This window comes from Diabrotica undecimpunctata, chromosome 6, assembly GCF_040954645.1.
Source record: "Diabrotica undecimpunctata isolate CICGRU chromosome 6, icDiaUnde3, whole genome shotgun sequence".
Taxonomy (NCBI): domain Eukaryota; kingdom Metazoa; phylum Arthropoda; class Insecta; order Coleoptera; family Chrysomelidae; genus Diabrotica; species Diabrotica undecimpunctata.
This window is the reverse complement of record NC_092808.1, coordinates 113008896-113023229: the sequence shown is the minus strand read 5'-3', so window position 1 is coordinate 113023229 and position 14334 is coordinate 113008896. Positions and strand designations below refer to the sequence as shown.

The 14334-nt window shown below is 33.2% G+C and overlaps 1 protein-coding gene across 6 annotated transcripts in view; it reads right to left on the bottom strand.

The window, feature by feature from the left end:
* Positions 1-2086: 2086 nt before the first annotated feature.
* The window catches only part of Sec16 (endoplasmic reticulum export factor secretory 16), a 164335-nt gene continuing 152087 nt past the window's right edge, over positions 2087-14334 (bottom strand). For 4 of the 6 annotated variants that reach the window (XM_072535162.1, XM_072535161.1, XM_072535163.1 and 1 more), the window contains 2 exons: positions 6646-6771; positions 2087-2288 (listed from right to left, as the gene is read on the bottom strand). In XM_072535162.1, the coding sequence (XP_072391263.1) occupies positions 6694-6771 (78 nt within the window). In that variant the 3' untranslated portion in view covers positions 2087-2288; positions 6646-6693. Of the gene's footprint in view, positions 2289-6645; positions 6772-11071; positions 11104-14334 lie in introns of all 6 variants that reach the window. The other 2 variants (XM_072535164.1, XM_072535165.1) reach the window with 2 other exon arrangements.

Sequence of the window (14334 nt, the reverse complement as noted above, 5' to 3'; positions counted from 1 at the left end):
TAACTACAGCGCGAGACGTTGATGCAACACTTGGGTTTGCTCGAAATTACCTTAACCTGGTCGACAGGTGGTGTCGGAAATAGAGAGTAACACCCAACCCAGACAAAACACAAATGATTCTCTTCAGACATCCAAAGCAAAGCCAATCTATCACACCCATAATTTCCGCAAGGAACAACCTAAGACTTTGGGGGGACCGACTACAGCTCCGCAACCAGATCCAGTACCTCGGCATAGTGTTTACCCATACACTGAACTGGACGGCCGATCTGGACAAAGCCTGTAACAAGGCCAGGAGCCGACTCGGACTACTCAATGCTTTTTGTGGTAAATTCGGAAGAACACACACACACGTTCACTCATACACACATACAAAACCTTTATCAGACCGGTCATCGAGTATAGATCCAATATCTATACTATGTTGCCCGACCACAACACACAAAGATTGCTTGCTTTGGAGAGGAGAATCCTGCGTAGGGCAAACTACAAGTGCCACGATTACTCATCCGTCCTAATACATCACCTGTCGAATATCCAGCCCATCAATGAGAGGCTCCCCTCTCTGAGCAGGAGTTACACGATCAGCACCATCCGGGGCCAAAACCTCAGAGTCCAAATCATCCTAAAAACTACCTGCTCATCCATCGGCAATGTATTCAGAAGAAGACCTATACCCAAACTCCCTTTCCTACCCGCTATTTTACTGGCACTCACCAGCAACGAACTTCCTGATGAATACATTGAAGAAACAAAAACTTTTTGTTCTCTATGTGCCAGAGTTAAAACACACCAGCAAAAGATGACAAACAAAATTTTTACTATCTGTACCTAAATTTTAAGATGTATTTTGTCCACTATTTTATATTTTATGTGTGTGTTATTAATGTTGAGTGTCTATGCTTTTACAAATAATCTCAACGACTATGTCTTGAAAAAGGAATAAAACCATTCCGAAAGCTAGACAAAAAGTCATAAGACTGTTTCATTCACATCCCGGCCAATTTTCTGACTGCAACCCTAATAAACTGTGTTGTTTGTATATATATATATATATATATATATATATATATATATATATATATATGTGTGTGATATATATATATATATATATATATATATATATATATATATATATATATATATATACAATCCTATTAATCAAAACCTGTAATTCTTCAACCGACTCTACGATTACTAACGCATCATCAGGGTATCTGGTGTTTTTATAGGTTCTCCGTTGATTTTAATTCCACTTAAAAATTACATTGCAATTAAATTTTTACATTTAATTAAAAGTTAAATGTAAAAATCCAAAGGGATCAAGTTCAGAACGTTTAAAAACTAATCAGTCCATCTTCAGTGAACTTTGTAGTATTTGCAAAATAAGCTCAAAACCAAACAGTGCTTGAGTTTGAATGGATTAAACCATACTTAAAATTGTTAAATTATATGGCTATGTGACGATGGACTTAGATTGCCTACAGGGAACAAAAGTCCCTACTCGAAAAAGTTTTCTACATCCGAACTGTAGGAACGTTAAATGCCAACTCCTTTAGTACTTTCTGAACTATCTCTTCTGAATATGTTATGAAATGTTAAAGAGCAGCGGAGAGAGTATGCATCCCTACCTTACCTCCCATCGTTTTTCCATTTCTTTTGATAGATCGTTGCCGACCTTTACAGACGCAATTATTTGATATTATTCTAATCTCTTTCATATCCAGATTTTTATCTTAAAGTAGCTGTAAGAGGCGATTATGTAGGACTTTGCCAAATGCCTTATTGTATTCAAGGAAACAGATATAAAGTCGTTGGTTAACATCCATACCTCTTTGCACCAATAAATTAAGGGCAAACAAGGCCTCTCTTGTACCCACTGCGTTTCTGAACTCAAACTGACAGTTACTAATATCTTGCTCCAGTTTTCTGAAAATCTTTGGATGCATATGTGCCACATAGCTCACAAAAAAAAATAAATGAAAAAAAAAACAAACAATTTTTTTAAACAAAATCTGGTGAATTGGCTTCGCCAAGGCCATAACCTATAAAAAAACTTAGGATTTAGAAAACAAGAAAACTACAATTTTTATTTAATTTTTAATCCCTTATGTCCTATAAATACACTGTATATAATATTTATATTGTCTCTTTATATATAATTTATGATAAAAATTCCTAATGATCACAGGATCAAATCGATTAAAAATTACACCATTAAAAACATTTACACTGCGTCACCTGACACAGTCTCCAAAATATTCATAACCATCCTTCCATTACTGTGGCTGAAAAAATAAAAATATAGATGATTAAGTACATATTCATTTCAATTTAGCCTAATTAAAAAAATAAAGCGTTAAATTGCATTTAAAATAAAGCTATATTAGAGTCTATAATACAGATAAAGTGATAAACGATTTAAAACATTGAAGTTCACAACGAATCTGTATTATATTATTCATGTAGGTCGTACACGAGAGACATCTCTGAAATTTGAAATCTAAAAATTTGATATCTGTAATTGACTTCCGCAGATCTACTTTAACAGATCTACAGCACGCCTACACTTCCGATTAAACCGTAAGTTGTCATCAATTTGATTATTTTTACTGAACCCTGTATATTTAGGTCTTGCGTGCAAGTAACAAAATATATTTTATAGGGTACCTTCTTCAGGTTACATCTTCTCTACAGAGTTTGGAGTTCAATATGGCAATATGGATTTTATTTGAAGTTGCTTTAAATAGTTTTGAAGTTCTTTAGTCTTTAATATTTCATATTGTTTTGTAGCAGGTCCTGTAATGTATCCAAGATATTCAAGTTTTTTCCTACTATACTATTCCTAGTATACTCAGACAACACCACATCTCAAACGCCTCTATTAGTTCGATCTTTTTTAGAGTCCAAGCCTCTGAACCATACAGCAAAGTTGAGAAAATATAGCATCTTAATATTCTTGTTTTAAGTCTTAGATTAATATTTTTACTATACATAACTAACCTTATTATTTATGTGTGTGCTTTTATTTCCTCAATTGCAGTAATGTTTCGGTATCCAGCTGCCCCAATATTTATATTCACGTACCCCCACTATGAGCTACGATACTACCGTGATCTTTCTGTGAGATTATCATACATTTAGTTTTTTAGATAGTTTTTAGACCCAAGATCTTGTACGCGATCAAGAAACGCATGTTGTGTGTAATATCTTCTATAGGTAATTTACCGCCTCTTGGGCAATATATTCGCTATATATCTAGAATAAAAGTGGAGACAATATACAGCCCTAACAAAGACCTCTTAAAATATGTACTTCTAACCCTTGAATTTTGTTTCCAATAAAAAATTCTAATATTGTAATTCTAATATTCCGATTGACGTGGCTCTTACTCGTATCTCCACAAGTTTTTAAGATTAAACTCTGTCGAATGCTTTCCCAAGACTATAAAGTACACATATAGGTATAAGGTACCATATATCTAAAATTTCCGGGTTAATCACCAGAACCAGAACAAATACCCAATAAATTGGTAAAATATGGAGGTAAAATACTCATACATGCACACATGAAATCAGCATAAATGATAAATGAAACTTGTAGAAAAGTAGAAATTCAAAGAGAAGTCAGACAGGGATGTGTGCTGTCGCCACAATTATTCAATGTGTACTCCCAACTAATATTTCATAAGGAACTATGGGAAAGAACTGAAGGTGTAAGGATTGGTGGGAGCATCATTTATAACATTTGCAGACGATACCGCAATCATGGCAAAAAATATAGACATGAATATAGATAAAACCAAATATATAGTCTCTCAAAAACCCCTGTTGACAACATTGGAGGGTAAACCTTTAGAAAGGTCGGACGAAAATACGTTAAACGCAGACAAAGATGTTGTAATTTTACCAGCAGATAAGAGAAACGCCACCGTCGTAATGAAGACAACCGACTACAAAACAAAAATACAAAATATTCTAGATCCTGCGGTATATAAAAGACTTTAAAAAGATCCCACAGCAGTCACCCTACGAAAAATCAATAGACTTATAAAATCTTCGTCCATATCAGAGGATACAAAGCCAAGAATATGCAACAGCGAAGCAGTCCCACCACGCTTGTATGGCTTACCGAAAATATACAAAGACAATGTACCCCTACGCCCTATTGTGAGCTCCATAGGGTCTTCGTCTTACAGCCTTGCTAAATATCTGGCCAATATTTTACAACCACACATAGGAAAAACGATGCCTTTGTAAAAGACTCCACCCATTTCATCGAGAAGATCAAAGGAATAAATCCGTAAAATAGTTTCGAAACACAATTCAGATTTCTGCCTTAATCTGAGCCTTCTAAAAATTGCAAGGCAAAGCAGACGTTGATAAAGATGTTAATAGAGACATGGGGAATCTAAAATTTGCATTCCACGACATGTCTCCTCAACTAAGCAGAAATCATTAGCGAATTGGTTTCTTGTACTCATACAGAGTAGATCCAAATCTTGACTGTCTTTTTCATTTTATCAAAGGAATAATTTTACAGGAACCTGACATTCTTGTTAGCTTTGATGTTGTTTCCCTATTTACAAGAGTTCTCCTAGAAGACGTTCTGAATTTAACTGAGAGACTAGTTTCCAAGGATATGGTGGAATTATACCGTATTTGCCTCGCTACCACCTACTTTTCATGGGAAGACCAGATTTATGAACAGGTAGATAAGAGTAGCATCCAGGCCAAAAACAAGATATCATCAAAACTCTGGCGGAGAGGGCGAAGAGAATTTGTAAACCACAGCATATACAAAGTGAACTTCTTCATATTGAAAACGCGCTCACCTCTAATGGTTATACCAGAAGAGAAATACATAAAGCGATTAACAACCTTTCTAGAAGAAAGGACAAAAAAACAGCATGTATACGCTAAGCGTTCTTGCCCTATATATCGGGGGTAACAGACAGAATCGGGCGAATACTTAAAAAAAGCCAAAATAAAGACCATTTTCAAGCCAACAAAGAAAATCGAGGGCTGTTTAAGATCGGTGAAAGACAAACGCGACCCGTTAGCAACGGCCGCAGTATACCGAATACCATGCACATGTGGAATGGTATATTTGGGAACCACAAAAAGACACACAAACGAACATAAAAGCCATTGTCGTTTAGGAACATCGGATACTGTTTGAAGAAACGCAGATGCTGGATAAAACATCACAGTACTACCCACGGTTATATCGGGAAGCGGTGAAAATATATAAGCATCCAACTAATTTTAATCGGATAGAAGAAGGACAAGAATTAGAGAATCTCAAATATAGGTTAGCATTGAGATAGCCAAGATTTTCAAATCCATTTCTACAAGTAATTTTGATGTAACCAATCTATTATCCGTTTATTTAACGTAATTAGAATTTTAGATTAATATATAATGATACGATATTTTTGACAGTTCGAGTTCATTGAACATTTACGATAGTTCAACGCTTCATTTTTTTTTAATCTTGAATATCAATAACAACAAAAAAAAATTGATAGTAGTAGTAGTAGTCGATTTAGCAAAGAATATATGCCTGATCGGTCTTCATTACTAATAAACTGTACAATATACTAATAAATTAGGCATCTACATCTGCAACAGATATATTTACCAAAAGTTTACATAATCTAATATATTTTTTTATAAAGTTCAAGCAAATTATACAGCCACTAATCCTTCAAAACAAATCTTCAGGAATACAATTCTATTTTTAATTTACAGTTAGTAACATAGTGCGCATCTAAAGTCTTACCACAAAGTATTTCTGTGTACCTGAATTATGGTTCATGTTCATAGTTATATGATGTTTTAGTCACACAATCAGTAAAAATATCGGAGGGCGCCACAAATTATTTTAAGTGGTATCATATGGCAAGTTATACCTACATGATTTGAAAGCTCAGTATAGATTCGATCGCTATGTTGTACAAATAACGATAGTTCAATTTTCAATGGCAACATAGTGAAAAAAATGTATCAAATATCCCCAACAATTTGATAGTGTTCAGATTTTATGAACAATGCTCGAACAGGTCAATTCATTTTTCCAGTGTCTCAGATAGAATTTAATTGTTTGTATATTAGCATCTGCCAAAAATGTGAGGTCATCGATTTTTTTTTAATTAAGAATTATATCGCATGCGACACATCAGGTACATCATTTGAAAGCGCTTGTGTCACTTACTATATATTGTCATTAAATAAAAATGAGGTCATATTTTTCACAGATGTCGATAAATAAACAACAAATTAATTTTATCATAATGTGGGAAACTGAAAAAATAAATTAAATTGTTTCAGAATTTTCGATAAAAACTGATTATACCAAATTTTTTGGTGTAGGTGCCATTTTAAAACAATGTAACACCAAAAATTGAGCCTGTCCGCAATTTTGATAATTACGTCAATAAAACATAAAAACTATATACGAGTGCTAAGTTTTATCTTTCAGAAAATAGTTGGCTGTGGTGAGACTTTAAGATGCGCACCGTATAACAAGTGCATAGTGTATTTCAGAAGAAATACATTACACACTTTCCACGTTACAAAGTTTGAACAAATATCTACGTAAATGTGGTGGTCATTGTTATGGAATGAAAAATTACGTACATACCTAAAGTAAAGTGCGTGAAAATGCACAAGCTGTGAGGCAAGCAATGGTTTATCGTGGACGAGGTTTTTGTTGCATATAGAATTGTACTTCCTTCGATAAAGAACTAGAAGAACTCCACCTAGACATCTATCCATAACCACAAAATAGTTAGCAAACACCAAAGAATAAAATAAAAGAGTGCTGTTTACATATTTACAACATTGTAAAATAACAGCTCTGGGGCACAGCATTGTAAGTATGTTTAGATAGACTACATTTTTATTTACGGTTTGATTTTTAAATGCAATATAAATATCAAAACCTAAATAAAAATGTATATTAAATTTATATATCTCAGTTTGTTCTATTGCATTCTAGTCTATTTTCAATTCTTTATAGAATTGGTAACAAAATCATGTTCAATAATAAAACATAAAAACACAACACTGTTTCACTATAACATCGGCCAGGAAGAAGTATTAAAAACGGATAACCCAACTAGTTTTATAACCGGTAAAACCTACTCAACATATCACAGTCACTTGTTAATAGAAGGCCATGCAAACAACCACAATTTTGAAATACTAGTGATGGGTCATTTACGAACGATCCAAATTTTTACACCCACCCGTAAGATTCGATTCTAGACATTATTACACTAGCCCAAGATAGTGAGGAGACGCGAGTTCTGGATGCGCACTGGTAAAATTCGAAAAAGTGAGGAAAGCTTCATATAATTTGCGGGTTAGTTTGTGCAGTGTTGTAAAGTTGTCATATATAAAACATAAAAACAATGTGGAAAATTTGCCACAACGAAGTTCTAACATCAACCGTCAGAAGTAATTTTTAACGTTTTAAAATTTAGAAAAAACAAGGCAGAAAATCTTCTTCTTCAAGTGCCATCTTCGCGGCGGAGGTCGGCAATCATCATAGCTATTCGGACTTTTGAGACGGCTGCTCTGAAAAGTTCATTTGATGTAGTTCTCTCTCTCAGGTTGCGCAGCCATGACATTCTACGCCTCCCTAAGCTTCTCTTTCCTTGGATCTTTCCCTGCATAATCAGTTGGAGCAAGGTGTATTTCTCTCCACGTGTAATATGTCCAAGATATTCTAATTTTCTTGTTTGTATTGTATTTAAAATTTCCATTTCTTTGTTCATCCTTCCCAGAACCTCTTTGTTTGTGACGTGTTCTGTCCATGATATTTTCAGAATTCTTCTGTACACCCACAGCTCGAATGATTCCAGTTTTTTCATTGATGTCGCATTCAAGGTCCAAGATTCCATTCGATAAAATAAAGTCGAAAAAACATAGCACCTCGCCAACCTAACTCTTAGTTCCAGTTTTAAATCCCTGGTACATAGCACTCTTCTCATTTTGTTGAAATTTGCTCTAGCCTTTTCTATTCTTATTTTGATCTCCTGATTGTAATCATTTGTGGAGTTAATCATTCTTCCCAGGTATGCGTATTTGTCCACTTGGTCGACGTTGGTTCCGTTTATTAGAAGATTCGTTATTTCTTTGAGTTTTCGATATTCTCATAATTTTCGTCTTCTTGACGTTCATTGTTAGACTCTTTTCCATACTCCGCTATTCTGGTCACCAGGCTCTGAAGATCTTCAATGTTTTCGGCTAAGATCACAGTGTCGTCAGCATATCTAATGTTGTTAATGGGAACTCCATTTACCTTTATTCCAGCTGTTTCAATGTCCTCAAAAGATTTTTTCAGGACCTCTTCGGAGTAGGAATTAAAAAGAATTGGCGACAATACGCATCCCTGTCTCACTCCACATCTAATTTCAATTTCTTCTGACAGCTGTTCGTTAACACGTACTTTTGCTCGCTGTTTATAGTATAAATTTGATATGATCCTGAGGTCGTTGTAGTCAATCTTTTGATTTGATTTCAGGACATTCATTAATTGTTTATGTCGTACTTTATCGAATGCTTTATTATAGTCAATAAAACATGCGTATATAACTTGATTGACGTCCAGGCATCTTTCCATCCATCCAATGGCGCTACAGCCCAAATCGGGCCTTGGCCTCCTTCAACAGGCTTCTCCAACCATCTCTATTTACCGCTGTTCTTTTCCAGGCATCTTTGTATTAGTATATTAAGTGAAAAAAGAGCTTCACGTGTTCCTAGGCCTTTGCGAAAACCAAATTGTGTATCATTAACGTCTATGTCCAGTTTGTGATATGTTCGGTTATGGATGACTTTAAGTAGTAACTTTAGCATATGAGACATTAAGCTAATGGTGCGGTAATCGCTGCATTCTCTTGCGTTTTTTTTAGGGAGACAAATAAAAATAGATGTTAACCCCTCTTTGGGTAATACGCCTGAACTATAAACTTGGTTCAAGAGTGTCACTAAAACATCAATGTGCTACTCATCTAGAATTTTTAGGATTTCTATGGGAAGCATATCAAGTCCAGGGCTTTTCCCACTCTTCATTGTTTTTAATGCGTGTAATATTTCTTCTTTTGTAATATATGGACCTATTTAATAGAATATTTTAGAAAATATAAGGCAGAAAATGGACAATTATTAATAGATTTAAGGAGAGTACAGGAAACTATTTCTGCAATGACAGCTATTTATGTAGTTATGAATAATTATTATTTTTAAACTTATATAATTTACAGGACTCTCAATTATTAAAAGAACTTCTGAAAGAAACGGTCAATACTCATATCATTTAGTGCGATTAAGGAGTTCTTAAAATTTATCGATACAAGGACAAAACCGGTAAAAAAATACAAAATCTCTGCCAAGATAAGAGTTGTGAGTTGTAAAAGCAAATTGCAAATAGTTACGCTTCTTTTAATTACACATAGAGCTATAAAAGAATTGAATCTTTTTTTATTTTCCTATTTTAAACTTTCTTAACGGCGAGTGCAGATACTTACAAAAAACTCCAGTCGCTTGTACTTAATAAATGAAATAAATTCAAGTAAAATCTCAACTTTTTCTTATGAATTTCAGCTTGATAAATATTTAAAAGAACCAATGCTTCATAGAAAAGTTCTCATGCTTAAAAATAAAAACCATTTTAAAACTATCACAAACTTAGATGTGAACCATATGTTTATGATTTGTGAGACAACATGCAAACATTCCCATACGTGATAAAGATTCATTTTAATTGTCTTTTGATCGATTTAAAAGTCTTTTGTATTGGCAATTTGTGTTTTTAATTTTTAAACAATAAAAAATATTTCGACATAATTATAATTTCTTGTATATAATGAATTCTTATCGGCAGTGAAGACGGGAAGTCGTAAATTTTTATTACATCTTTCAATGTGAGATAAAATAAAAATGCGATGACTAACTGGAATGTTTAAGGCCATGATCGACAGGCGAGTAAAACTGCGGTTTTGTGGCTCGTCGGTAAAACTCGTCAGTGTATCATTGCAATACCGCGGTTTTATATACCTACGAGCCTGGCTCGCGGCTCGTCAGTTTGTTTTATTTTTTACTTGGCTCGTCATTTAAAACCGCGCGTGTATCACCACTGGCGAGCAAAACCGGCAGTTTTCAAAGACCGTTGAAGTGAAAAGATCAGTTTTTCATCATGGATATGCGAACTCTCAGCTACGACTTTTTATTAGAATTTATATATTGTTTACGAGACTGTGTTTGTTTATAGAAATGTACATATCCAGAATACAAAAACAAAACAACTCGACTTACCGCATATGTTAAACTTTTAAATACCCAACGTCTAGGGCGTCTCCGCTTTTTTTTTGTAATTTCGTAGTATGCTATAGCGAAGTAACATAAAACTTCACTTTCAGTTTCAGTTGAACACGACATGTTTTCGACATGACTTCGTTCTTAAAACCGCGGTATTATGGCTCGCACGTCGATCACCCACTTAAGAATAGAGAAACATAATATGTCATGTTTATTGGAAATATTCGACATCATTAGCACGTGCAAATCCTACCCGGTGGCCTAATTTCCTATAAAATTAAAATGGTGCATGTTTCGAGGTTAATCTCGCGTCAAGGAGACGTGTAAGACCTGAAATTGAACTCAAGTGATGACTCCCCGACGAGAGGTGAAACCTCGAAACATGTGTAAGAGACTAGTGGTACTCAATGCAGGCGTACCATGAAGTAGTGTGTTAGGACTAGTCCTGTACCTATACTAGTAATATATCTGAATTAGAGCATAACACAATAGCTACCTTTACTGATGATACTGCCGTGTTGGCTGTAGGTGAAGATCATACAGACGCAACAAAATAATTGCAAATATACGTTAACAAACTTAACTACTGAACTAAATACTGTCAAATTATATGCGATACTATCGATATTGTACGCAAAATCACGTTAGTTACAATGTTTTATTCTGCGTTTTAAATTCGAATCAAAAGACAATAAAAAATTATCCACAAACAAATTCATGCAAATACACAAACTATTGTTGCTTACGGTTTTCCTTAAGAGTCATTATTTTTTCTCCTCTGCGCAACAAAGTTAGTAAACATATTATTAATAAGAGTAGAAATTCATTCTCTAATATTGTGTTTCCATTCTTCAATAATATATAAATAAGCCGTATAAGACATGTACAAAATTATAAATTGGTTATCGTAAAAAATTTTGAATATAATATATCAAGTAAACTGCGTAGCAAATTATTGGTAATAGTTTATAACTCTTCAAAGGTAGACACAGTGTCGACGAAATTAGAAATAGTATATATTTAGTGGTACTCAATGCAGGCGTACCATGAAGTAGTGTGTTAGGACCAGTCCTGTACCTATTATACACTAGTGATCTCTGGATTAGAGCATAACACGATAGCTATATTCATATCTATTGTACAACGTACATCTGCCGACCAATCTTATTCGAAATTAAAATAAAATATATTTAACAGCGTTTTTAATAAAGTCACTGTCACTACTAGTGACATTCACTCAGTGAAATACGATTTTTTGTCAGATGTACGTCAAGCAATGGACTATTCTATTTTTTATTATGATTATCCAATAAACAATATTTTTTAGCGTTTGTCGGCCAAATAAGCTACTAACACTTTTCTTCTTCCTCAAACTCCATTACTAGATATAATAATGATAATACCCATTGTGCCCCCAATTGCTAATCGAGCAATAGAGTAAGTGGATATGTCTTAAAAGTGTTCCTGATCAAACCGATATTTTATAAAATACAAAAAAAAAACATTGATATTTGTATTCTGTTTTCAGTTCAATTACATTCAAAATATTTAATAACTTTTGCGATAGTCCGAACTATTTGTCACAAGCAATATAATAACAGATCAATAAACTTTTAGGATAAGATTCTGAGATACGGCAAAGACCGACAAGACAAGATTGAATAGAACTATCAAGTATTATTGGTAAGTCTGTCACAATTCTTTCTCACAAAAGAGAAACAAAGAAGAATATAGTAAACTAAATAAATTAAACTCAGCAGCAATTACAAAAGATCTTCTTAGAGTGCCGTCTCCTTACGGAGGTTGGCAATCATAACGGCTATTTTTATTTTTGAACCTACTGCTATAAAAACAAATCAATCGATCTGCATTCATAGCAATCACGTAGATTCTTCAACCAAGAATTCTGCCTTCGGCCAACAGATCTCCTTCCTTAAATCTTTCACTGTATTATGAGTTGTTTGTATAGTGGTGATTAGTTCTGTTCTTTACCAACCTTCTCCAGTACTTCTTTATTTGTAATTCTACTAGTCCATTATATTTTTAATGCTCTGCGGTATAACGACAGGATTACACAAGAAGCCATGTAACGTGCAATGCTGGCTTTGAGCCTTCCGAATCCACAAGATGGACACGAATCATGGAATGGAGACCCCGAAACTATAAAAGAAGCCGAGGCATCACCGACTAGATGGACCGAAGACGTGAAAGCAGTAATGAAAACGCAATTGGCTGAATGATGATGATGAATAACATCTGATACATATACACATATCTAGATTTTCATAATAACGTTCGCCATATATGTTCACCTCATCCATATTTATATCAGAGTTATAAACTTCCGTTATCACATTTCCGATCATTTGTAAAGCAGTATACATACTTTTTAACTCAATATACTGTTTATAGTTAATACTGATTGCAACATAGAATGATGATTATAGTCTATAAAGAGACAGCTATTAACAATGGAACAGGTTTTATATGGGAAAGGCAAAATTAAATTTGAATTCCTGTTAAATATGTCAATAATACGGTATCAACTGACAATTCATTTTAATCATACAGTTGAATATTTATTATTGTAACCAATTTATAATTTAAAATCACAATCAATCTTATTCAACCTAATTTAAATTTAATATAAACTTATTATAAAAAAAACGGGTGTGGCAGTCCAGTGGGACTGCCGGTGGAAGTTACACTTCTATACACGCATTCGCCGTTACAAATTTATTTGGGAGTCAATCTGCACAATCATTACATAATATGTAATTCCATAGGTAAGACATAGCAGAAAGAGAAACAGAATTAATAACAACTTACTAACAATGAAGGATTGAATATATATTTTTATTTTCATATATGTATGAAAGGAGTTGAATCCCTTACAACATCAGTTGAATTACACATCCTCTGCAGTAAAATTCATACAATACAAATTAAACTGCAATATTCATAAGTATTTAAAAATGACAATATACTTAAAAAAAATATACACTACAATACAGTGCAACATAATTCCATATAATAATACAATACAAATTAAAATGCAATATCCATAAGTATTTAAAAATGACAATAATGTAATAATATTAATAAAAAAGTCCTCCCCGACTGGGAATCGAACCCCGGTCTCCCGCGTGACAGGCGGGGATACTGACTACTATACTACCGAGGACATGCCAAAGATGTATTTCAAAATTGACAGTTCTGGATCATACAGTGATTTATTGAGATTATTATTTTGAAATACAAAAACTAATATAATTATGACCATTTAATAAATAATACAAAATATATCACATAAATAATAATATTAATAAATATTTTATTATATGTATGATATTATATGTATATATATCTTTATATAATATATATATATATATATATATATATATATATATATATATAATATTAAATTATGTATACAAAAGGAACATTTTTATATTCGAGAGAGGAAGAGAGAGAAAATATATCTTCTGTCTCTCTCTTACTCATTATCTTACATATGTAATGATTTCACAGATTCACTCCTATACAAATTTCCAACGTGGAGCGCGCGTATAGAAGTATAACTTCAATAAATAATATTATTTTATAATTTATTAAAAAATGAAAGAACATAATTTGAAAATATTTAAATATAGGTATAAATAAATATTTTCATACTTAAAAACTTAACTTAAATTATAATTATGATCCTAACGCCCTTAATAATTATAAAAAGGTATTTGCGTAAAAATAAATAAACTTATATTTTTCTACGGCACACTTTTTAATCTATATTGAAGAACTAAGTAACAAAAAAATTAATGTTTGCAGTTCACTTTTTACCACCAAAATTTAAAACATTAATTTTTGTGTAAAATAAAAACATGCAATAGAGAGAGAGGCGGAATAATTGTTTTTCAGTGCAAGCGAAGCAAGTGTATAAATTTAGCTTGTACTGTTTCAGAAGTGTACCAATGTTCAACCAAAAATGCAAATTTTGAAGACATATACA